This window comes from Vidua macroura, chromosome 3 (assembly GCF_024509145.1).
Source record: "Vidua macroura isolate BioBank_ID:100142 chromosome 3, ASM2450914v1, whole genome shotgun sequence".
Taxonomy (NCBI): domain Eukaryota; kingdom Metazoa; phylum Chordata; class Aves; order Passeriformes; family Viduidae; genus Vidua; species Vidua macroura.
Window position 1 is genome coordinate 25,375,504 of NC_071573.1, and position 24,681 is coordinate 25,400,184.

The window sequence follows — 24,681 nt, forward strand, 5'->3', positions numbered from 1 at the left end:
ACAAACCCTGAGCAGAGAGTGGGGGGGAGAGGTTCTGTCAGAGTCTAGAAGGGAGAAGGAAGAGAGGAAACAGGGCAGATGGACACTTGCTTCCCATGTGATACTAGCTTTGACAGGCAGTAGTTTCAATGGGACTTAGCTGTTGTTTTGATCCCAGCCTGTTAATAGCAGGAATTGCTGTAAGTAATGTCTAGAATCATCTGCTTAGGGGATCTGGAGATTTGCAAGGGGGAAAACAGAATTTAGTTTTTTAAAATAACTATTTAATTTAAAGGAACAGACTCCCAAGTAATAATTGACACCCAGCTGGTATTTGCTGGATGCAGTGCTGTTCAGTACACCCTGGCCAAGATAATTATTATGTTGTAAAAAATGTAAATTATTGCCACTTTGACAGAGAACAACTTTTCCACACTCTTTCCCCCTCCCCACCTAATTTTTACATTTAGACATGTAGATGTTTGCAACCTTGCCTGCTTTCTCTTCTTGCAGCTTACTTGGAGGAGATACAGTCAGTGCGTCGGCACACCAACAGCGTGCTGGACAGCAGCAACACCTGCAACCCTCCCATCGTGGTCCACTGCAGTGCAGGGGTGGGGAGGACTGGAGTGGTGATCCTAACAGAGCTCATGATTGGCTGCTTGGAACATAATGAAGTAAGTCAGCTTCCTGTCAAACCCCAAGCTCATCCCTTGGCTAACTGGCTACATTCCTGAGGTTGAAATTAAAAGACATTGAAGTGCTTTCTTTCTGTTACCTGTGTGAGCAAGACAAGGACCTTAAATGTGACAGGCAGAGATTCTCCATGGCAGGTTACTTGCTGTAGTTTTCTGTATAGTTGATATAATTTTTTTATTAGAATAATTTTAATATATTCAAAGTTAGGGCTTTCTTCCCTCTTGTAAGAATTTAGTCTAATCTATACCTGTATTTAATTAAAAGGTTAGAGACAGTGTGTTTACAAGCAGTACCTGAGAGAGGCTAGAGAATAATGTCCTTGCTCTTTTAACTGAAGTTTTCTGCTCTCTAAATTCTCTCCTTGGGTTCCTTCCTCTCTCTTGTAGTCTCACCTGGAATGAAACTTAACTGTGTTTTAAGAAAAAGTGTATTTATATATTCCTGTGGAGAATAAGGCTTTAGGGTTTGCAGCCAGCTTTATAAGTAGCACAGACTGGAGTCACGAACAAGTGCCCCAGTAGAGCAACCATGGTTAACAACTTAATTTTCATCTGTCACTGGGAAACTGTCTAGGAAGAATATCACATCTTGACTAACAATGTGCCACACAGTTTTCATGACAACTGTGGAAACCAGGGATTTCTCTTGCCAAAGAAAATGCTCAAAGACCAAAGCTGCTTGTAGAGATAAGAATGCAGCAAGAGTGACAAACATATATCATCTGCCCCTTCCAATAATCTGCCACTGGGTGAGTTCAGGGAAGACTGAGGACTCCAGCAGCTCATCATTCTGGAATTACAAGACCCCTACAGATCCTGGGCTCAGATCAGCTGGGACAAATCTCCAGCTCTGCTTGGGCCTCACTGAAGGTGAAGCTGTCCTGTAGATATGTGTCACAGGCGACACTTTGTTCTTTTGCTTTTTATTTGGGGGAGAAAGGGAAAAGAGGAGGTATCCTGGCCAAGAAAGAGCCCACAGAGATGTGCCTTGGGAATCCAGCAGCCTCCCAGTGCTGACTGCTGCTCAGTAGCTGCTCCAGTGTGGGGCAATGGCTCCAAAGTCAAGACCCTGCTTGACTTTCCTTATGCACTGATGCATGGAAATGCCTGCTTCTGTTATTCACATAGCAGCCACGAAATTTCTGTGTGCCAGAGGAAAGCTGGAGAGTTAGAAGAGCCATCCTGAATTGCTTGTGAGCATCAGCATAGTTGTGTATAGTTTACAGCACCCTGTGTATGTGCACAGAAGCAATGTCCAAGGGTTGTGCAACACGGTCTGGCTACCTCTGTTTACAGAAGTCAGTCTGTGGTTTACCGAAGTCACCCACTGGGCAAAGAGTAGCTTTGGCACCTCAACATCTAAACCTTGACATCATTCATATGAGTTTTCATCAACTTCACTAGGACCTGATGGTAGTGCTCAATAATAAGGGATTTCTCTGATGCCCCTTAAAGCATTCTTTTGTCTTGATTAATAATGAAAATCAACAGTAACAATAAATACAATTTTCATTAAGGCCTTTGTTTCTCTAGATTGTACTAAGTTAATGGTTTTGGTTTGTTAAAACCTAATTTAAAAAAAAATATTTAAAATCTTTATGTTTTCAGTTTGTGACAGATTCTGCACAGAGGGCTTCCTTTTCATTTTGTACTTTCATTTTCCTGAAATAAAATTACTTATCACTTAAAATATTTTAGTCTTAGGAACTGGTTTTCACAGAAGTGTCCTAGCAAGTAAATGCATTAACATTTTAGCAGTGAAGAAAAATTGTGAGGGAGTTTGAAAATGTTGATAAAGAGCATTTTGGAAAGCCTGCAGTAGTGCTGGAACAAAAACCAGAACTCTTGAGCCTGAGGTTTCAGGTTCAGGTAAAAAGCCATGTTTAATCAAATTCTATACAGCTTCAGTCACTGTGGCTTCTGGGCAATGGCTGGTTGAGTCTAAAGCTGTATCTCATTGCAAGATAGAGTTTCAGTAACTGCTGCATGGCAAGTAAATGTCATATCATTACATCCTTACTGCTGTAGACACATAGTACGAGAAAGTAATTGAGAACCTGCTCTATCAACTTTTAGTCCAGACTTGGCACTGGGACATTAACTCATGATTGCATCTACAGCAGGCTTTCACATGGGAGATCTTCAGTCTGGGAGGCAGAAATAAGTAGCATTTTTGTTTGTTCTGTTTGCAAGTGCCAGCTTAGCAATGCATTAGGTAGTGGTTTTTTCTGTGGTGGTTTTTTTTTGGTTTTGTTTTTGTTTTTTGTTTGGTTTTTTTTTTTTTGGGGGGGGGGCTTTTTTTGTTTTGTTTTGTTTTGTTTGTTTTTTTTTTTTTTGGTTTGGTTTTGGTTTTGGTTTTTGGTTTTTTTGACATGTACATTGTAATGAAGGTGAATTTAAGGATTCTCCTTACCTGGAATCAAATACTAAGCTGGCTATAAATAGTAAGCCTGAATAGGCAGGATGGGGTTTTCTTCCATTTCTGAGATAAGGCAAAGCCATCTCCATTTTGAGGAGGTGCATGGATCACTGTGTGCCCACTAAAAGCTAATGAAAAAGCTGAGAGAGGAACATTATGTGCCGGTCAAGGCTGGCCTGCATTTTTGTTATAGTTGTTCAGGTGAGATCAGGTTCCACATGACTCTGCTCAGCAAAGACCATTTCATAAGCATCTGAGTCCACAGGGAGGCCTCCTCCAAGTTAGCCAAGTTAACTGGAAAGAGCTTCCATTTTTCTTTGCACCTGTTTGATAATAATATGACATTACTCATCTCAAATATTTACACTCGTTGACTCTCTAGAGATGTCCTTTTATAACAGCTTATTGGGGTATGTGGCAGAATATTTGGCCTTGTTTTCAGAAAGTGATAGCCTATGAGTTAATACTTGTTTACATGGAATGGAGATTCGGAGTTTTATATATATGGACAGAAATGGATATGCAGCGTGACTTTTATTTTAAACTTTCCAGGAAACTTCAGATGTGCCTGAAAGCAGATTCCATGCTCAGTTGGGGCTCCAAGGGTTAGCAGCAATCTCAGTCAAAAGACTTGCTGAGTTTCTCTTGGTGTTTCTGCAAGCAGGCACTACAAAGTGCAGTTTATGTTGCCTGATAGGGTAGCTGTTCTTCAGTTTTGTATCTTGAACTGCTTAAGGACTTCCTCAAAACCAGTGTGTATCTTAGTGCTCACTTTTACTGCTGCCATAGAAGGTTTGTGTTCCTCAGCTTGGCTCACGTTACACGCTGCTTGAATTTAAGCCTGGCAGGCTGAGCTTCATGGCTCAACAACTTCTCAATAGCTCCTCGTGTACCTGTTGTAACAGATAAAACACAACACCATCATAGGTTTTTGGCTCCCTAAATGCCAGAAATCTGATGATAGCATCCTAATGAAATGTGCAGTAATTTCTAACGCTTCACCTCATGGGCCTCTGTTTCACAGAACTCATTTGGTTTTGAGTTCAGACCATTACAGGCTGCCTGTGCCTGCTCGATGGGGTTAGTGCTGTGCCTTCCCAGTGGATTTCCTTATCTGTGCTTTAGTACTGTACTTTACTTCCTGATGCAGACCATTTTCAGGGCACACAAGTGAGTTTCTTTTTGGTGAAACTAAGCTGGAAGATGCCTTCTTGGAGAACCCCTAATATGTCCCAGTGGATATTCAGTAGGTGGCAACAAACTGATGCTGGCCTAGAGTCTGCAAAATACGTATTGTGGATACTGGGTCCTTGTTTCACTTCACAGACCTATATCTCCTGGACCATTATTTGCTAACATGCTGTGACAGATCAGATGTTGGGGTTTCTGGATCTTTTGGTGGCAATGAGTTCCCTTCCCCTTCAGTGAAAGGATCTGTATCTTTGCCTGCACATTTAATTTTGTCCATAGAAACATTGTCTTCTATAACTATAGTATAGTTGCCTGTGTCAGATAACTGATATTTGAGACAGTCATTGTTTGATTTACTGAACCCACATCCTCATGATTTTTTTTCCCCTCTGCTTTACAGAAAATGGATGTTCCTGTCATGCTGAGACACCTGCGGGAGCAGAGAGTGTTTATGATCCAGACCATAGCCCAGTACAAATTTGTCTACCAAGTGCTCATACAATTCCTCCAAAACTCAAGACTTATTTAATCTTTTTAAACATCCCAGACCCAGCATTGTGGATCTGACTGAACCTTACTGATGAACAAGGGGGGAACTGCCTTGACAACACTGTGTGCATATATTGCACTTTTTAAAGTTGTCTTGAAAGTAAGGAATGATGGTTCTTTACTAGTCTCCCATGGATTATTTTATACAAGATATAATTTATTTTTCTTGGAATAACTTTTGAATTACTTTCATAACTCATAAAACTTATAGTCACCTTCAAAGTGAACCACATTTGACATGACTAGTCTGCATTGTAACATGTCTGTAAGGAAAGCAATCCTTTGTAAAGGTAGTTTGCTGGCTTTTATTTTGCTACACAGCTTCTGAAACCTACAGTTATTTGGCAGTGGGCTTTTTTCACGTAAGGACATTCTGGACCCGTATGTGGCTTCTCTGGTAAAAACAAGACCTGCTAGATGTCAGCTGTAGCTCTGTGTGAGTGAATGCTGAGGGTGCACAGCATGGAGACCTGAGCTTCTGCACGTGCAGCCAGGCACGTTACAGAGGGCTCAAGCACAGGACATTGTGAGGACAGAGAGTTTTGGGTGCTAAACTGTTCAAATTCCACAAGAATTATGGTTTTAGACTAGTCCTTGAAAAAAAATCAATATTGTATCTTTTTAAGGAGGCCTTTTGCTGCTGTGTAAACCCTTGAAGGGAATCATAAGAAGCAATGTAGGGTGAAGCGCAGTGACCTACAGCAGGCTGAAGTCAGTGAATGACTCTTTCCAATAAATCTGGTGATGTGAGAGTTTAATAGCAGAGGATTTTCAACCAAACGTATCTGGAAAAAAAGCCAAATCAAGCACCTTCTCATGAATTACACTGAAAGTATTATTGCCTTGAGGCTCACCCTCTGTAGAAAAGAAATCTCATTTAAATTAGGCATCTCCAGTTGCCTTAATCTTTAGGTGTGAACTATTGTTGGATGGTTGGAGAAGGAATCAGGCTAAAGAGGTGCCTTGGAGGTCTCTGGACTCAGCCCCACTCACCCCAGTGCTGACTTTAAACTTCGATAGGCTTGTCCAGAGTCACATCCAGTTTCAGAATTCTCAAGGGTGAAGATTTCATAGCCTCTCAGGGTACGTGATGCAATGCAGTTACTTTGTCGTGGTGAAATCACCTTTCTCGGTATCCCTTTCCCAGATACTTTTAATATTTTAATCCTACTATTGCTTTTCTGTTGCATCCCCACCTCCAAACCCTGGTCAATGTACAAAGGCCTAAGCCTACAAGCACTCTTAATTCCAGCACTAAAGGGACTAAAATTAGTGGGGAGCTTAAGCTAATGTTCTGTACCAGAATGTTCCTTGAATGCATTTAAAACTGCACTGTGTTGATTTGGTGCTCTGCAATACAGGCCTAACATGATGACAAAGTCTCTGGTGCAGACTTGTAACCACCAACAAATGGAGAGGAATTATTTTGCAGTAATACTTTGACCATGTTCTTTTTAGGGATCAGTTGAGCTTTCAGTCAACTTCAGTTTTCCTCTAATTTTTTCTGCCAGTGCCAACATATCTCTTGTTAAATTAGGAGCAACCATTTAAAGTCTTTTCAGTAGCATCTGCATGATAATTGCAGAGAGATGCTCTATATCTGGGAAAAAAGCCAAGGAATAAACCTTGAAGCAAAGTGTATTAAATTAGTTATCTCGTTATAACTTTTTGAATAATTTCCTAATGATGAATTAAGTTTGAACTCAGAGCTGTCAAGTCCCATTGCTCCACTTGGATGTGAGAAGTAGAAAATCAGGAGGGAAAAAAATCTGTTCCCCTGTCTTATTATTTAGCTGCTCTTGGCTGCAATGTGTATTTCTGCTGCTACAGTGAGCACAGGAAAGTTATTGCATAAGAGAGTGTGAAGAGCTGTGTTTGAAAGAAAGAAAACTAAGCAAATGTTTTTTTTATGCAAAGATGCATCATAGGTGTCTTAGAAAAACATTAATTAGAAAAAGGCACTAAAAATCCTTTCCAAATTAAGTCAGTGCCCATTAATGAGCCAAATAAGTGGCCATGTGGTAAGCAGTCATTTCCAATTAACTCCTAACATGGCTGGTATGGTAGATAGAGGCCAATGTGAGTCACTTTTTCCTTTTCATTGTCAAAGAATGGTAATTTTAAACTTTTCCTTTCATCTGACTTCAATGTATTTTTCCCTGCTAGATTTTATCTTGACTAGATCTGTTAATATCATAAGTGAATTGGGCTGGTGCATGTCTTCAGAGGTTCTTTTCCACCCCAGCTTACAAGCAGCCCTCAGCATGCTGATGTTTTATGGTTGAAATGTGGTACAGTTTTGTAAGGGGAAAAAAATAACCTTCTCACTTTGAACCTGTTGTCGTTTTATCAGGCCAAAACTGCTTGGGCAGTATTTCCTAACCTTTAGGGAGTGACAGGAAAATGCATTTTGCATCCAATTTTTTTAGTCATGGCAGGAATGAACACATGGGCCTTAAAGCAACAGTGCTGTTAAGTTTCCGTTCTGCAGACTTTTAAACAGCAGAACCCTTGAGGAGAAAAGGACAGTTTGGAGTTGCTGTTTGTTGTGTTGCATGTTTTTTAACATCAAAGCATAACAGTAGTTTGAGACCAGTTTCATCCATTCGGAGTAAAGTCTAGACTGAAAATCTCACAATGATTCATCAGTGAACACAATTTTGACAGAAGCAGTCTTCTTCCAGGGCACCCACCTTGCAGTCTGGCATGTTCAGCCTACACTCCCTGATGCTTTCCAAGAGAGAACTTGCAGCAGATGAGTAAGTCTGGCATGGGCATCTGTTGCGTCTGTTTTTCTTTTAGTACACTCTTCATCTGTATTTAACAACCTTTGCCTTTTTAATTTAAACTCTTACCAACTATAGTATTGAGATGCTGGCATCAGCTTTTTGCTTAAAGTTATGGTCTGAGCATTTCACACTTCCCATTGTTCGAGAGATGACAGCTGAGCTGTGACACTGCTCAGTGCTGTGGGGATCCTCTTTCTGTCCTCTGTGAGTCACACTGGAGGATGGTGGACATCAGCTGCTCAGGTCCTACTTGTTTCAGGTCCTACAAAGGCTTGTTTTGGCACTTCCTTTCCTTGACTACATGAGGAAAGATGAAGCTTGTTCCCACAAACATTTTCCTGCATTGGCATACAGGGGTCCTAAATGCTCAGCCTTATCAGAAGTTCCCTAAGCTAATTTTAGCTGGCAGAAGACACATCTCTGAGAGCTTACTCAACCTATTGCCAGCACAGTCCTTGAAGTATATTGAAGTGCATTTCTGTTCTACTTATTTAAATCAGCTGCCTCAGCTACAAATATTATTAAATATTTGCATGATTTCAAAAGCTGGGGGTTTTTTTTAATTACTTTCTTGTAAACAAACAGACTTACTCATTCTTTTCCAACCTAATACGTGCTTCAATAGCACTTGTCATTGCCAACCAGGAGATTATTTTTTGATCCAATACCTGCTATGTCTGTGTAGTCCACAAGCAACTCTAAAAGAAATGTTGATGGGCAATCTTGTACTTGGATATAGCACAGAAATCTGTAGGGAAAATTCAGCAGAGCTAACTGACAGTGCTGCATTTCCAACAGCTGACTTCCCACTGGTCTCCTGGGAGGAGATGATGACTGAATTAGCTGCTGTCAGCCTCACTAACAGTTTGTGGTCTGTGTGCTCAGAAAGTGGAATCATCAGGCAGATCTCTGTTGTAGCAGCTCTCATGCATCACTGAGGGAGGTCTGAGTTAAATTTTGCTGCTTGTCTTGGTGGATGAAAAAATGCTAGGGTGGCAGCCACTGCAGTAAAGGCCTACATCACATTGCAGGAGCAAATTCCTGAGCTGGCCATGAGAGGAAGACTGCATGAAAACAGCCTTTGACCCTTCTACAAAATTAATATAAAGCTGCTGATGTATACTTCAAGGCATATGGAATTTGGGATAGGTTTTGATGCCAGTAAGAGAAAGGCTGCAAGTCCAGAACCCCAAAAGCAATTGTCCCCAGCTCACTCTTAGCCTTCTAGAGTGGTTTTCTTGTAGGATCTGGTGCTAAGGGAGCTATAGATGCCATCTAAGTCATTAGAGAGAAGGACATTATACATGCAGCTGCTTCCAGGGATTGGGGATTTGTGGAAGGGAACAGATGGCTGTGGGGCAAAACAAGATGGAGGTATTAACCATAAATAAACTATTGCTAGATTGTGAAACAAAACAGGGCACAGGTAAAAAATAGCAGTGTTTTATGAAAATATTTAAACTAAATAAATTTAGTCAGTGTTTTTGGAGTATCTTAGATTACAGTTCCATTGGTTTCTGTTGGCTGTTTTTTGGCTAGCATTTCTTTGAAATTTTGTTGCCTGTGCTTTCTGTGCACCCTCACCGAGAGTTTCCCACATGCTTTAACAACAGGACTTTGCCTTTGGAGAGTGAATTGGAAATCACTGAAAACAGGAGCTCCCACTGGAGAATTCCAGCATTATATAACAGCAAGGGAAGGACTGCCACTGATTCTCAGTGGTTGGACAGTCAGTTCCAGTTATTTCAGGGGCAGTGTTCCTTGATTAGTCAGGGAGAAAAGAGGAATGCTTCCCACAAACTGTTTCCATGTCAGGCTGGGGGGCACCCCCTGACTTAGACAGTGGCTGGTAGCTGAGGAAGAAATAGGGATGTGTATAGAAAAGGGTGCTCAGCCCCACTGGTGCACCTGACAGCCAGTCCTTTAGGGGCTTCCTGAGGCCAAAGCTGTATCCTGCTCACTGTGTGTAGTACCTCCTGATAGATCCATCTTCCATGAATCACATTACCTTCTCTTTAGAAGCCATTTATTCCTCTGGCCTTCACAATGTCCTGTGCTGGTGAGTTCCATAACTTATAGATGTAATGTATAAGAACTTCCTTTTTGTGTATGTTAAATAAAAGTATTTTCTTGCTTCTGCTTGATTGTTAAAAGAAAGCAAATTTCTAGTGCCAGAAACACTGATAATAGGATGTTTATCCTGTTGAGGTTGCTCCATATGGGTAATACATTTTCCTCACTAGTAGAGTACCTTTCTTTGGTTATTTTACAAAGGAAAAAGTTTACACATGCAGACGACTGTAATAGTCCCATATGTTATTGTGTGGAATGTGGTAAATGAGATAACATGTTTAAGTTTTATGTCACTGGATTTTACTGTCCTGTTTTACTTCAGTATTGTGATGCCTCTGGTTTTATTTGTTCTGTAATTCTGTACCTAACAATTTAGCACAAAACAGTGATCTGAATCTCACCACCTCACTGTATGTACACATTTTGTAGAAAAATGAGACATCAGTTATGTGCCCTTCCTGCCCCCAACCCCTCCTGTTAGGGCTGAATGGCAGAATTATTCTGTGCTATTGAAAGCCTTTAAAAAAAAAAAAATCTATGCATGCTATTTTATATTCTAATGTATTATTCATATCAGTACATAAGCTTATGCTTGTCAGTTTTATCTTGTGTATAGAACTGATTACTTTTGACAGTATTTTTGCACTGTTTCTTTTCTTTCTCTTTTTATAATAAAAAGTTCTATCAGCATTAATTGACTGCAATAATTTTTTTACCCCTTTCACTGCCTTTGTGTAAATAGTTTCTTATATGCTTTTGCAAATGTGAGAATGTCTTCAGTCACTAAGGTTTTCTTGGTAAGGCTGTCCTTCATATTCACAGTATACAATAAACCATTTTTTTTCAAGGAAAACAATGTTTGTGTTCTTTTCTGTATCAGCTTAAGGGTTTTGTATTTACACCTACACCGCTTGAGTTCGTTTCCCATGTTAAACTGATATGCACAGCCAGGGCCACAGTGAGCTTTGAATAACCACCTGTAAATAGTAATCCAAGTTTCACAGGGGCAAGGCTCCCACTGGTGCCTCATGTTCAGCTAATCCAATTCTTTGGTGTTGAAGTGTGGTGTGGGCTCTGGATAGACTTGCTGAAGTAAAGGTATTATTTCCCAGGACAAGAGTTTATTTGACAAGACAAAGTTAGGATAAAAATAGTCAGCTAGTGCCCTCTTCCTAGGCTTGGCTGTAGTTAAATGGCCTTGGCTTTCTGGAATTGTAGATCTGCTGCAGTTTTATGTACTCCAGCAACAACTGCTGGCTGGAGAGCAATGAAAGATTTCAGCAAAATGAGCTGACAAACCCTTATTCTAGCAGTTTTATTCTCAGAGCAGTGCTTACAAGGAAGAAAATACAATGAAGTTCTTAAGGGTGATGTGTTCTTTCTCATCATACTTTATAAACTGTGAAAACAGTAAAGAGGCAGGTAATTTTATTGTGCACTATATTTCAATTTTGATGCTAGAAGTTTATAGCTACACTCTTTTTTTCCCCCCATCCTTAAAAGCACACTCTTGCCATTGATCTAAATGGAGGGGAAAAAAATCCTCTTGTTTTGTATATGGGTAGAGAAAACTAAGTCCTGGACTTTTTCCTCAGAAAGTGTTCCTGTCCCTCTCTTAAAAATAATTGCTAACATATTATTTACAATAGTTGTAATCCACTGGAGGTGAAGGTATGGCTGTAAGGAAATATGAGCTCTTTGCAATAACTCACTTTAACTTGTAAATGAGTCTAAAAAGGCAGAAGTTGCATAGTTCATGTCTTGTGCGAGCCTTCAAGCTCCAACATAGGTGTCAGTATTTTCTGTACAAAACAAATTGAGCTCTAGGTCTTTGCTGTGATGAATCCTCATCTGCCAGGAGCAGTGCATATTAACTGGTTGAGGGAATATTGGTGGCATTGCTGTAAAATGTACATAATTCATCACCCTATTTCCCCTCTTTCTCAGTTAAGCCACTGCAAATAAAAATGATGCAAGAAAAAAAGGAAATATGCACCAAACCACAACAGAAAAAGTAGGGCTTTTGCTAATTTTTCAGATTAAGCAAAACTATTTGGGCAAAAGTACATATCACAAAACTATTGCACCCATTTAAGTGTACAAGTGGAATCAAGAGGGGCTAAGACCACTTTATTTACTTAACACAAATAAGATCCACACCAACGCCCCTAAAGAAAAAAAATGACCATTTCTGCACATGAGCCATCAAAAGGCATAACCTTTAAGAAACCACAGATGGTTCTTTAAAAAAAAAAAAAAAAAAAGGCAATTGTAGATGTGTGGAAGCTAGGCCTACGTGTGTTTGTCTTTCCAATTATAGGACAGAACTGTGTTCATACTCTACCGCTTTTCAAAGCGCTCCCGAAGGTTTCCATAACAAGCCTTTTTAAATAAAGGTTTGAAGGATTGCATAGATTCAAAGGCTCAGTGGTCCTCTAATTCCTTTTTGATCTCTGAAATGTATGGATGATCTTTCCCATGTGCTACTTCCATGATAGCAATTGCCTATGAAAAGAAAAAAAAAATATTCACACAATTGATTCATATATAACACCAGGCTATAAATACTCTCTTTAGAGGTTTGAAGCAGTCTGACACCTCTAGCTACTTTTTGTCCCCTTGTAGTCATAAACCCAGTAGGAAATAAAATGAAATTCAAAACTAAGTAATAAAGGTTTTATATTCAGAGAATACATCTTTGATCTTAAAGGAGCCCAAAGCACCTTTCAAAATTATATTCCTGACAAAACTACTTTGAATGCAACCAGCTCCAGGATAGAAAACTGCAAGTGTGGTGGGTAATATTCCAGCTGAGGACTTAGCCAGTATCAGAGTGAGCTCTGCTCCTACCAATTTATCCTTCAGCTGTCACAAACATGCAGGCCTAGTGCAGGAGTACTGCTGAGGCATTTCAAACTTGTCTCTAAACCCTCTGCTCCTTCCAGGGGCTGCCAATGCTTTAGGAAGGAAGCAACTTCTTAGGCAAAAGTGAGATCCCATAAGATTCAGACAGACACTGCTCTGCCCATCTCCCAGTGTTTTGCCTGCTCCAGGCCCAGGAGGGAATGATGCAGGCAGCCAAATCCCTGACTGGCACCTTTCCTGCCCTGGAGTGTGTGCTGGGGCAAGATTTTCACTTGAGAAACGATGTGATAAAAGGCAACACTAAACAGAACTGAGAAAAAAGTTTAGTGTAAGTCTGAGAGTGGTTAAAAACCAATAGAGCTAAGACAGAGCAAAGAATTGCAGTATCCTGGCCCTCTGAGCATTTGGTCATTTCATCCTTGGGAAACTATTATGCTCTTGTATTTGTTAAGTCAGTACAGCAAGGGCTTTTGGTTCCACCTCAGCAGCGAGAAATTACTCCACCCCTCCTCCTGCCCAAAAAAGAAAGGAGGACCTTCTGGATGAGCTGCTCACAAACTGACAGGGAACAATAGGTTTGCTTTTCCACTAAATCCCAAACATCAGAGGCTGGGATAACTCTGGGCAGTTCCTATAGACAGCTTTTGGAAGTGAGTCATTAGAAAATGTTTGTGTTAGGAAACTAACTATGCCAACAATTTTACCTCACGGTTCCCTACCCCCTATCCCATGCTCCTACTGGCACAATTCCCATTTCTACTCAAGGGTTTAACACCACAGTGAAGGAAAACCTATGCCAATTTCAAACCAGGTAACAGTTAAATTTTAGAGCATATATTCTTCTAGCATCTTTCACCATGGTTGGATGGTGCTGGCTAAAACTTGCCAGCATCTAAAAAGCAAGAAGAAATAAATACATTCCACACTGAGTCATTATATGCTACAGTAGTCATTGATGCTTAAGAAACTAAAATAAATTTCTGTCCAACAACAATAGGGGAAAATAGTCAAGAAACATAGTATAGACTAATAAAAAATAGCAGAATAAAAAACTAAAGAATAAGGCACAGACTAATAAAAAGGGGTGAAGAAAAACATAAAACCAAAATGCTGTATTTGCCAATTTCAGCATTACCAGATGCATTGAATTCCCTTCAGCTATGTAAAAATCGATTGGTTCCAGGACAAATAACTATCAAAAGCATGCCTAGTTTAAGTTGGATATAGAAATCACAGACTTCAATGAAACACTATGTGCCTTTTATAAGAGCCAAGCATTTTTCCTGTCCTTACCCAGCAAATGAGGGGAAGATAGGGTTCTGCTTCATTTACATTAGTGCAGCTCTAGCTCAGTGAAGAGCTCAGAGCAAATGTTTAAGCATAATTCTCACTCCAGCTGCTGCAGTATGAGCCCACTGTGAAAAGGCACCCAAGAGCAGACCTATCCTCCATCTCTAGAAAAACCAAATCTGAGCCAAAAATCTCGTGACCAAATATATTAACACATGGTGTATTTCCTACCACACCAGGCTCACTGACAGAGAAGCACACAGTATTTTAATGACCCCACGGCTGAACTGATGTTATTAATGGAGGAACCAGGCAATAAATACCCTCTTCAAGGCTTTAACTCCAGCCGTCCTGTTCTTCAGTGCCATGTACAGTCTCCCTAATTTCAGCCACATGGAGGCAACATTCAGCGAGTAGGAGGGATAATGTTTACTGCAAGAGAGAAAGAAATTCAGCTTCATCAACTTTGGCAGTTTCATAGCATTTTCCCAGTTCCGTCTCCCTCTCATGGGGTAAGAAGCTGCCTCTCGGTGCCCCTGCCCATTCAGCGCTCATCCCCTCTGCCGTGACTGCCAAGAGCCCGTGCCAATTGTGTCTGGGATGGGGATGCCTGTCAGCTGGGAATTGGACTGAAACTACCATATGCCTCTGAACAGCTGTCAGATGGCAATGACTTTCTGCCACTAGTTTTAATCTAGCCAGCTACAGAGAGAGCCTGCATTGTTATGAGTTTTTGGAGCCACCCTGCACCCGCAGCAGTAGCTCTGTGTGTTCCACAATGGTTGGTGGGCTGGAAAGCGAGGGGCCCTCCGCAGTGTGCAGGGCACACATGGCAGTCTGTGCTCGTGCACACTGAGCGGGCACAGCCCGCCTCGGCAGATCTGACCTGGAATGCCAGGCTCAGAGCCAGAGGAGCTGGGCAAGTCCCAGGGAAGATAAATAGTACTGAGCCCCCAGGGGGGGAATGTTGGCTCCTTCTTTGTATCACTGCTCTCTGCCAAGTGATCTGTGACTTTATGTTGGCATCTGTTCCAAAGGGAGAGCTTTTCTTGCGCTCCCCCCAGCTGGCAAGAAAGTCACGTCTCAAGATGAGAATCTGTTTGGGAGATTCACGGCAGGACCAGACACAGCCAGTGTAACTGGCTGGCTCACTACTGCAGAAACAGAGAACTTGATCAGAAACAGCATTCATATCTCCTGCAGAGGCTGTGTGCTTGCCCCATGCAGGGCTTCAGCCTGGGCATTCTCCCACGCCTCCAGCTCTAGGGCAGAGGGATCAGGGATGTGGGGCACCCAGAGCTCTGAGCACAGGAGCTGACCTCGGCTCCAGCTCCCTCTGCTGCTCGGCCCCAGCCCTGGGACACAGCTCTGCTTTCCTATAGCCATGCCGACTGTGCTGCTGCAGAGAGAGAGGACTGGGAGACTGTGGGAGGCTGACAGCAACACAGGATTTGCCTCCATTACCTTGTACATACTGGCTGCAGATGAAGTTTGAAGCCCTTCTTTAGTAAAAAATGATGGTATTTTAGAAACCAGCATTTATCCAGCTAAGCAGAATTATCATGGCACTCAAGGTGGCACAAAATTATTTTGAGAACCCAAAGCAAGGATTTCAAAGTCAGTCCTGCTATACATTGCAGACGACATTCTGACAGTAACAAACACTGTCCTAGCATTTAAATATGCCTTTTTGAGTAGTGGTATAATGAATAGAATGTTTACACAATATATACTGAGAAAAGTGATCTCTGCACAAACTTGTCTTAATTGTTCAGATTATTAATTAGAGCATTAAAAAAAATAGTCTGTCATATTTACCTGTAGGGTCTGATAATTTTTTGCCCATAACACAGTGCACCTTCCCAGTCCTGCACGTAGAGACAGACACCCATGGCCTGATACATCATATGTAACATATAAACATTACTGTCTTCAAACACTGCACCCATCTTGTCCAGGCTGAGTTCACAGATCTCCAGTAATTCACTAGGGGGTAGGAAGAAGTCAAGGAACGCAATAACTTGATGGCCTCTCATTATGCAATTACCTGATAATGCCTTCAGCCACAAAGCGGACAGAGAGAAGTTTAATTTCTACTGGTCATAGTATTTCTCCTGCATGTACTTCTGAAGTCCAGCAGGCAAGATTTTTAGGTCACACACCAGTGGAGTCAGGGTAAGACAAAGGATATATTTGTAGTGTTTGGCTCGCCTGAATTCCTCAATCACGTTCCTGGCATATTTGATCATGTCCTTTACTGTCTCTGCTGACGGAGGATCATTCAGCTTGCAGATTTCCAGTTTCTCTTTATCCTGAAGGAAACACAATGGACCTTACAAAGGCAGGTTCCAAGCCCTACAAATAAAAGTGCACCTGCTATACAAAATTTCTCTAATAAAAAGACACAGATGTGAACTTAAGCTCTTCAAAGAATGAAAAAACAAAGGTAGAATGTACACCTGCAATTTTTCTCTAAAGCCTTGGCTAGAAATCCTAGGATCCCCTGGCCTTCCACTTCATCTGCCATTCTTTACTTCCACTAAGTCTCTTTCTTTTGAAAGATTGAAGAGCTTTCCGATTTTGTGTTGCAAGTGGTTTTACATAAGAAATTTCACTGCTTTCAAAAGATTAGGGTTTAAAACAAATTTAGGCTTATTTTTAAAGCTATACCTGCTCAAGTACCTCAGGTTAACTACCAAATGATATCTCTGTGGAAAATGACATGATCTTAAATACAGAAAAGGATCCTTCAGATCTATAGACAAAACCACATTTCCATATGTTTTGTTATTTCTGCTGGACAGCTCCACTTTCTCTTATCTCTCTAACATACTATTTCATGAGGAGCCAGCTACAATCTTGAGAGAATTTTTTGCTGTTTAAGTTTCACATTGTTGCAAGATTTTTTTCTTTTATTATTTAATCTGCCAGCTGAGAGAGCTACAGGGACTCTTTCCAATACTGAAGGAGGCTGAGTGACAGGTGGCTCCCAGAGTAGCACATTGTTGAAAATCACAGATTAAATCCTGGCTTCATTAAACTCAGTGGCAAAATTATCAAGGTAACTGTGGGGAAGAATACAAATGATATGGTATCAACAGAAGGGCCTCAAGCAACAATACTGGGTACTATCTGGAAAAAAAAAATCACAGAAAATGACATCATTTTGATGACATCAAGGAAATGGTTGTCTGGTCACTTTGGGAAGCCTGGTGAAAATGGGAGGAAAATTTATCTGGAATTTAAGGATTAGATTATGCCAGACACACTGATCTTGTCTGGAATGACAGATAAACTACACAGAGCTCAATTCTTGTAGGACCTTCAGTGAAAGAGGTCCAAATGGTTGCACAGGCACAGCTGTCTCAGTATCTGTTGGGTTTGAGTACCTTTTCCCTGCAAGAAGTGCTTTTCTTTAAAACACCTAAGACCTTGTTGTCAGGATCACTGTCTGGATCTTCCTTTGTACTTTGAGGGGCACCAGCTCACGTTTAATGAATGTAACTCTGGCCTGCACATCACAAGGGGCTGTGACTCAGGACCACCTGAGCAGACCAGTATGAGGCTATTGTAGAAAAGATCATTCCTCGGATTCTGCTGTGTCTCCAAACCATCCAGACATGCCATACAATGACCCCTAGAATTGACTGAAATGTCCTACCAAGGAAATGCAGCAGCACTCTATCCCAGAAATGCCCCAAGCAATATTTACTTGCTAGGAGTTGGTAGAAAGGATGAAATTAAAAAAAAAAAAAAAAAAAAAAAAAAGTTCTGAGCTAAGTTTGTTTGCCCAAGTAGCTTAGACACAGTATAATTATCTACTTTTAACAATGTTTTCATCTTTGCTTTGTAGCGCAGCTTTAAATAGGCTTCTACCAGGAAATTTCCTGGTGTGTCATGATTACAGTGGAAAGAATGAGTATCAGAAAGCATTCTGGACAGAAAGACAGAAAAACACAACCACCTCCCCCCATCCCCATTATCTTACTTTCCAAAATGTAATTAAGCCAGAGAGGATATTACATCTAAGGACATGGGTAGGTGCCCTGACAGTCAGAAGTACATTTCACACCAATTCCATTACCTTTTCTTTTGTAGTACACTCCCTGCAATCACAACTAAAGAAATAGGAATCTCTTAACCGGTCATTTCTGTCTTCTGTGGGATACAGCAGGTCAATATAGCTGCTAAAAATCTACATGGTGAAAAAAAAACAAACAACAGTTAGTGAGGAGCAGCATCACTAAACATATTTATTATACTTGTTCTGATATATGTAGTATGACAATGACATATTCACACAGCTTGTGGACCCCTGCAGCCACATCACCTGCCTGGTGCCTCGCATTCCAAGCCCCTTGGCAGCATCAGGAGTTGTCACTTGTGAGTGCAACCTGACAGAGAAATGTTCCTTTCCTATTCGTTATGGAATTTCCCTCAAATATTACCCTGGCTTGCACCCAGGACAGCAAGATTCAGGTGTGGATAAGGAAACCATCACAGCATAAATCTCAGGCTCCTGTCAGACTACAAAGAAATGCTTCCTTTTCAGAAGTAAAATAATGATTTCAGGTATCCAGCCTAGGATATATTACAGCGGCCTGGTTTTTTGGAGGCTGGAATCTCAAATTTTTCTCTCTGAAAACCTACAAAAATTGGGGCAACAGCAGTCACTAGTAGCTTTAGAAACTTAGGACAAGACCTTTAGATCTCTGAAAAGAAGAGAGGCCCAGTGCTCCAGTTCAAGGAGAATGAATATCAGATTTACTTCAGCAGCAATATTTTAAAGCAAAGAAAACCTGCTTTTGAACATTTTAAAGGCCCTTCATAGACACTATTCTTAAGTTTTCCTCTATTTCAATGGTCTTCAGAAAAGAACCCCTGCAACTAGCTTTAATGCTGTGCTTTTAAAACGAGATCTCCACCAAGAAACACATCCTATGCACAGTGCAGTTGATCATTCCACAGACCAAGGAACAGCTTTAGCTCTGTTTCTGCATTTACAGTTATTTGAAATGCTTTGCTCAGCCTTTATACTTAAAGTTTCTCTTTTCTTCAGACGTAAAATTACATGTAATTTCATACAGTGCACCTTCTTCTTAAGTGTGAGCGTGTCATCTCACACTTTCCCTCATCATGCTCCTCTCCTCCCTTCGATATTTTCAAAGCATGTGGAATACACGAACCACATTTACAGCAAAAAAAAAAAACTTTAAAACGTTGCCCTGCAATGGCTACACGGAGCCTGAAGATGGAGACACAGGCTGAGAGACTGCACAGCGACCACACACAGCCACAGCTCACGTTTAGAACATTCTGAAGTGTCAGAAAAGCAAATGTGCAAAACCTGTGAGGTCCTGGAGAGCTAATGCAACTTCTAGGGCAGAATTCAATTCAACCTGAAGATGATGTCTTGCAAGGTAAATACTCCACATCTCTATCTCTAATGATACACCTTCCCCCAAAATGCTGAAAATGTCTGAGAGTCCACAACAAAATTCTGAAGCCAGAAGCAGAATCAGTCCTGTTGGTTACCACAATGTATTTGCAGTGAGTGCCAACATCACAGACAAAAATCATCACTGGCAAATGGTATCAAAAGAAGTTGCTCACCCGAGTCATTCACCCTTGGCTAAAGTAACTTTGTTCATAAGGAGGATCAGGTACAATCCACAAAAATAACATCTCTAACTTTCTTCCAGGCTGCTATTACACACCTCAGAAGACGTTATCCAAAGACTTTATCCAAAAAATCAAATCTGAGCTTATCAGCATTAACTTTGCCCATTAAATTATCATTTACAAGTGAGCCATTGAAATTCTGCACAAACTCCATCCCCAGAGAGGATGTTCAGTATCTTCATTCCCTACAGGTATTTGAACATCCTCCCTGACGGGGCTCACCCCCAGACTGGGGTGACCCCAGGAGGTGGTAAAGTCTCTCCTCCAACCTGGGCCTTCAAAGAAAGACTCAGTAGTCTTCAGTTGTCTGGTCTCAAAGTAGTTTATTGCATGTTATCTCAAGGCACACACACTCCCTGACATTCTCTCTGACTTCTTCCCCCTCTGCGTCTCTGTCTCTCTCCTGACTCTGTCTCCGTCTCTCAAGGGGCTGGTGCCATCTTTTATATCACACATTACATATTAAATGTTTATAGTTTTTCCCCAATGCCTATCACCTATATTGAACAGTGACTTTCTACTCTAAACCAATCTGTGAGTGCCAACATCACCAAGAACACAGAGGAGAGAAAGGAAAAAGAAGGAGGACAGGGCATGCCCAAATCCCTCCATCTTAGAACTTCTGACCCCCATGTACAAAAGTCAGACCCCTCTGTACAAGGCCTAAAACCCCCCTGTACAGCACTCAAAGATTCTTCCTTTCATTTTGTGACTACTTCTATTATAATATCTAAACTTTTGTGATTTCTTGCTCTTCCTGCAAAGTTGGTAAATTGTTCCATGGATCAAATTCAAAACCACAGGGGTTTCCGGCTGCCTGCCAGGGTCTCAGATGCTTCTGACCTGGGCCCGGCACATCCAAGAGTGTCTGAGGGACACCTTGGGTTCCGACACCTCCCCAGCTCTACTTAACATCTTTTTTTTTGCTTGTTTGTTTTTTTTTTTTTTTAGTAAAGTGCAGCTCTACTGTTTAAAACTCCCTGCCAAATTCATTATTTGATTGAGAAAGTTTCAAAGTAAACCCAGAGCCTTACTCAACTTCACAGATTTCCTCTCTGTTCAGTTTCACTCTACCTAAAACCACACATTTGTTCTTCTGTGATTTCCCAGGAAATGCCACTGAGGTGATATGACCAAGTCCCATGTTTTGTGGATGCTCTGTCCAAACAGAAGTCAGAGGATTTATCTGTACCCATCTACCTTGTTTATTCTGGCTTCAATTTCAACACATTACTATTATACTGGGAACTATTATAGCAGTAATAATTTGCTTTGATCTTGGAATTTCAAAGCACCAGCCAAACATCAGTAAACTCAGCCTCATTTTACAGATGGGTAAACTGAGAGAGAGGCTGGCAGATACACAGTGACTGCTGCAGGTGCCCTTCCCATATTTTAGCAAAAAACAGGGTACTGCCTCCAAAAATCCCTTCACTCCTCCTGAGCCACCCTAATTTTTCCAAAGCACCATCTTGCATTTCTCTGAGGAACAAGAGATCCTTCCTTCCTGTTATTAAATTGCCATCTAATTGAAATTATCCCTGAGAAGTAGAATGAATCCTGTCAGGCTGCACGAGAACAGAGCACATTCAAACACTGCATTTACCTCCTCTCCAGGCTCAATCTCTCTAACAGCTCTGACTTCAGCCAAGGTTCCCTTGTAAGTCACAATCACATTTGGGCAACAGCTATGGTTCATCAATGCAACACTGTAAAAGTAGAAAAGTAAATGTTTTCCCCAACCATCACCACAAGCAACATGCAAACAGTTAAGCACCACTTCACAAAATCAATAAGTCTGAAAGATTGAGTCAGTCTGTCTCTCTAAGCTGTTTTTATTCTGAGGCTTAACATGAAGGTAACCTTGGGAAAATCTGTTGTACTGTTATTTATTCTAATGATATGGAGAATGGCTGTGCTAATGAATCATTACAATTTTTAAATCCTATTATTGCAGAACTAGGCAACTTATTATTTTTCCCTTCTTACGGTGCTACAGGATAGCTGACAGGTATGTTCATACAGCTTTACTATCAACATGATAGACAGACTATTTTCCTCAGAGGAGAAAGAAAAACATGTTTAACCTAAAAGGAAACAAGTAAATACAGGAAAACAAAAGTCTTCGCTGCATTGCAAGTTGAAATGGGTGTTAAAATTTTAGCTGGCTTCTATTCAAATGAGGGAGATCTTTGTTATACAAGCACATGACTTGGACAAAAACCTGGATGGATAAAGTAAACCCCTTATTACCAAGCTTGGAGAAAGTGCAGTTCACTACTTATCTGAGATAAAATTTGTAATTTTAATTATTTCTCTTCCAATCTAGCAAAATAACAACTGTGTCTTCAGTATTTTTAGCTCACAGGCATAACTGTTAAGTAGGAAAGATCTGACTCCTGTATCCTGAGCATTTACAAAGTGGTGGTGCTGGACATTTTTCCAGAACATCCTGGTTTAATACTCTCCTCTTTCCACAATAACTCTGATTCTGGGCATTTCAAGGCATTAATTTCCCATCTGTAGATCAGGGATATGAACATCAGACAGACCTGCCTGAAGAAGAAGAAGAATCTGTGAAGCATGGACTAGCTACTACTGCTTGTCTGCAGCACTTGGCAAAATCACATCCAGCTTTGAGTGGGCATCCGTAAGTTTCAGGTTACTTTGACACAGATAAGCTATGAGTAATCCAAGCCTCACCAGGAAGCCAAACTAAGCCTCAGTGCTAATACCTTCATACAGGCTGTGCAAAGATCAGGGGCAGAAAATACCCTCCTCTGCTACAATATTAAATGGGAAGGACAGATTTAAAAATGCAAGAAACATTTCTTGGCCCTAAAGAAAGCTGCAGGCCCCCATTCATGAACTGCAGTTAACACTTAACATCTGCAGTTTATTTGTAAAGCTGAGAAGCTTGTACATTTTTTTTTTCCACTGTCATGGCAAGGAGGCTCAAAGAAGCTATGAAAGGGATTTACTATTTGCCAAGGAACAAAGGTAGAAGGGATATTGTTCAGAGAGCACTAGGGGAAGGATTATACCCAGCCAAAACAGGAAGTTGTGAAAAGAGTAAGTCACCTGCAATCCTTTTCATTTGGTTTGATCATTACTTGATGTCCCTGTTCAGAACCTGCTACCCAAGTAATTGTTTTTTACCAACCTGAATATAGTTCACAATCTAAGTTTCAAAACAAATTACATGTACAATTTTACCAAAATTACTGGATTTTTAAGAAAAACTGCTGCAAATAATTTGCCACATTTTATTTGCCAATTAAAGATATTTAAAACAAGATAAATTAATTTTTTTGGTAGATATCTACTTCCTCTATTTGTTTTTAATTAAGTAAATCTTATCTTTTTAAATATTAAAATCAACCTACTCAGGAAATATGGCTGATCCCAAATGAGAGAGTTCTTCATCTTCAATTGTGAAGCCATTACAGTTAACCTAAGAAAAAAGAGAAAGGTGCTGGATGAGATTCTGGTCAGCTGAGTACTCTCCATGTATTCACATGTCACATTCTCATACATCAAGCACAATTGCAGAAATTTGCTTACAATTTTTCATCCACCTCTTCAGGACTCACAGGGAACTCCATGACATCTTGACAAGTGAAGTGAGGACAAAGTCCCACTCCAGAGGAATGCACAGGACACTAAAGAACTGATGGTCCAACACTTGCACCTGCTCAGGACACATCTAGTGAATTGCTCCTTGGAGGGCCAACCAAGAGAAACGGGGCTCAAAAACAGCACACAAAACCTCGCCCCAGCATGGGGCAAGGAGATTTCATTGGGCCATAAGAAGGAAAGGGCCAAAGCAGAACTACACATGCACGGAGCAATGTAGGAAAGAAGGGCAGCAAACTCAGCCAGGCTGGGGCAGTGCAGAGCCTTGATGGATCATATGTCACAGAGACCTGCCACAATGGCACGTGTCATCCAAGACTGCACATATCAGCTACAGCTAAAGTACATGTGAAAACAATAAAGGCACCAAGAAAGACTTGAACCTCATAAAGACATAGAATAGGAGGGGAGAGAAAAAGGACAGAGTATGAGAGGAAGTGCATTCCTAATTTAAACAGACACAGGGCCAAAAGAACTTGTTCACAAAACTCTCTTACAGAATAGATTCAAGCAGGTTTTAAAACCTTCTCACTTTTGTTCTCATCCAAGTCAGAGGAATCTTACAGAAGTTTCAGCTTTTTTCATATGGTTTGCATGACTTTAAGTGGCCAAAATGCACCTCAGTCAAGTACTTTATTCCACTTCCACTTCAAATTCCACACATACCGACACAAAGAGAACCTCTCCACATTCACCATTATGTCCCTACAAACATGAAAAAAGCTCAGTAAAACAACATGGCCAAGTACAGTTAAAGCTAGAAAGGGCACAGGAACAGTCAATCAAGTATAGTGCAGCATTTGTTTTGGAAAGGGTAAGAGCTGACAACAAATACTACCAACAGTAATTACAGAACCATTGAATGGTTTGGGTTGGAAGGGACCATAAAGATCAAGTTCCAATCTTTTCCTTTTCTACAATCGTCAGAGGCAGGGACACCTTCCAGTAGACCAGGTTGCTCACCAAGCAAAATTATATGCCCGACAAGCTGGAATGCAGCCTGGACTGGCTTTTAGAAATACACAAATACCCAAAGCCACTCCTCAGGTATGAACTGTTCAGGAAAATTCACAATTAAGGCAAGTATCCTGATTCACTCATCAGTATCTCTGCTATCTTTGTTTGATTTTTATCCTGTTATTTTTAGAAATATAGCACCCGAAGGTTCCCAGTCTCTCAAGATAGGCATGCTAGTGCACTGGCCAATGTAAGAGCATACCTGAACCAAAACCAAAATATAATTGCTGAATGCACAAACAATAGAAGGGAAAGATAATATCAACAGCAATAACATAAGGCTACAAAAGGCTAACAAATAACAGCTTGATGATTCTGAATCACAAGGAAATATTTAAAAATATGTAGTGAGTTATCATCAACTGCCCTCCACTATGCCAGAGACAACACACTTCATGAAAGTATCATATTAGAAATGACACAAGAGGAGGGATTAGAAGGGATGAGATATCACTGGTTTCACCAGATGAATGCATGACTAAAAACAGGCAAA

At 40.8% G+C, this 24,681-nt stretch overlaps 2 protein-coding genes across 4 annotated transcripts in view; one reads left to right on the forward strand and one right to left on the reverse strand.

The window, feature by feature from the left end:
- The window catches only part of PTPN14 (protein tyrosine phosphatase non-receptor type 14), a 109,900-nt gene extending 99,512 nt beyond the window's left edge, over positions 1-10,388 (forward strand). Inside the window, exons 18-19 of the mRNA XM_053973123.1 lie at positions 493-656; positions 4,688-10,388. Coding sequence (XP_053829098.1) covers positions 493-656; positions 4,688-4,816 — 293 coding nt within the window. The 3' untranslated portion in view covers positions 4,817-10,388. The remainder of the gene's footprint in view (positions 1-492; positions 657-4,687) is intronic.
- Positions 1-24,681, reverse strand: part of SMYD2 (SET and MYND domain containing 2) — a 41,574-nt gene that overhangs the window by 806 nt on the left and 16,087 nt on the right. Inside the window, exons 6-13 of one of the 3 annotated variants that reach the window (XR_008436214.1) lie at positions 22,922-22,989; positions 21,142-21,244; positions 17,938-18,048; positions 16,045-16,165; positions 15,672-15,846; positions 14,177-14,285; positions 12,043-12,203; positions 3,074-3,989 (exon numbers count right to left, since the gene is read on the reverse strand). Coding sequence is in view for 1 of the 3 variants with exons in the window: in XM_053973124.1 (XP_053829099.1) it covers positions 12,123-12,203; positions 14,177-14,285; positions 15,672-15,846; positions 16,045-16,165; positions 17,938-18,048; positions 21,142-21,244; positions 22,922-22,989 (768 nt within the window). In the remaining 2 variants the exon portion in view is untranslated. Of the gene's footprint in view, positions 1-3,073; positions 3,990-10,799; positions 12,204-14,176; positions 14,286-15,671; positions 15,847-16,044; positions 16,166-17,937; positions 18,049-21,141; positions 21,245-22,921; positions 22,990-24,681 lie in introns of those variants that run through there. The other 2 variants (XR_008436215.1, XM_053973124.1) reach the window with 2 other exon arrangements.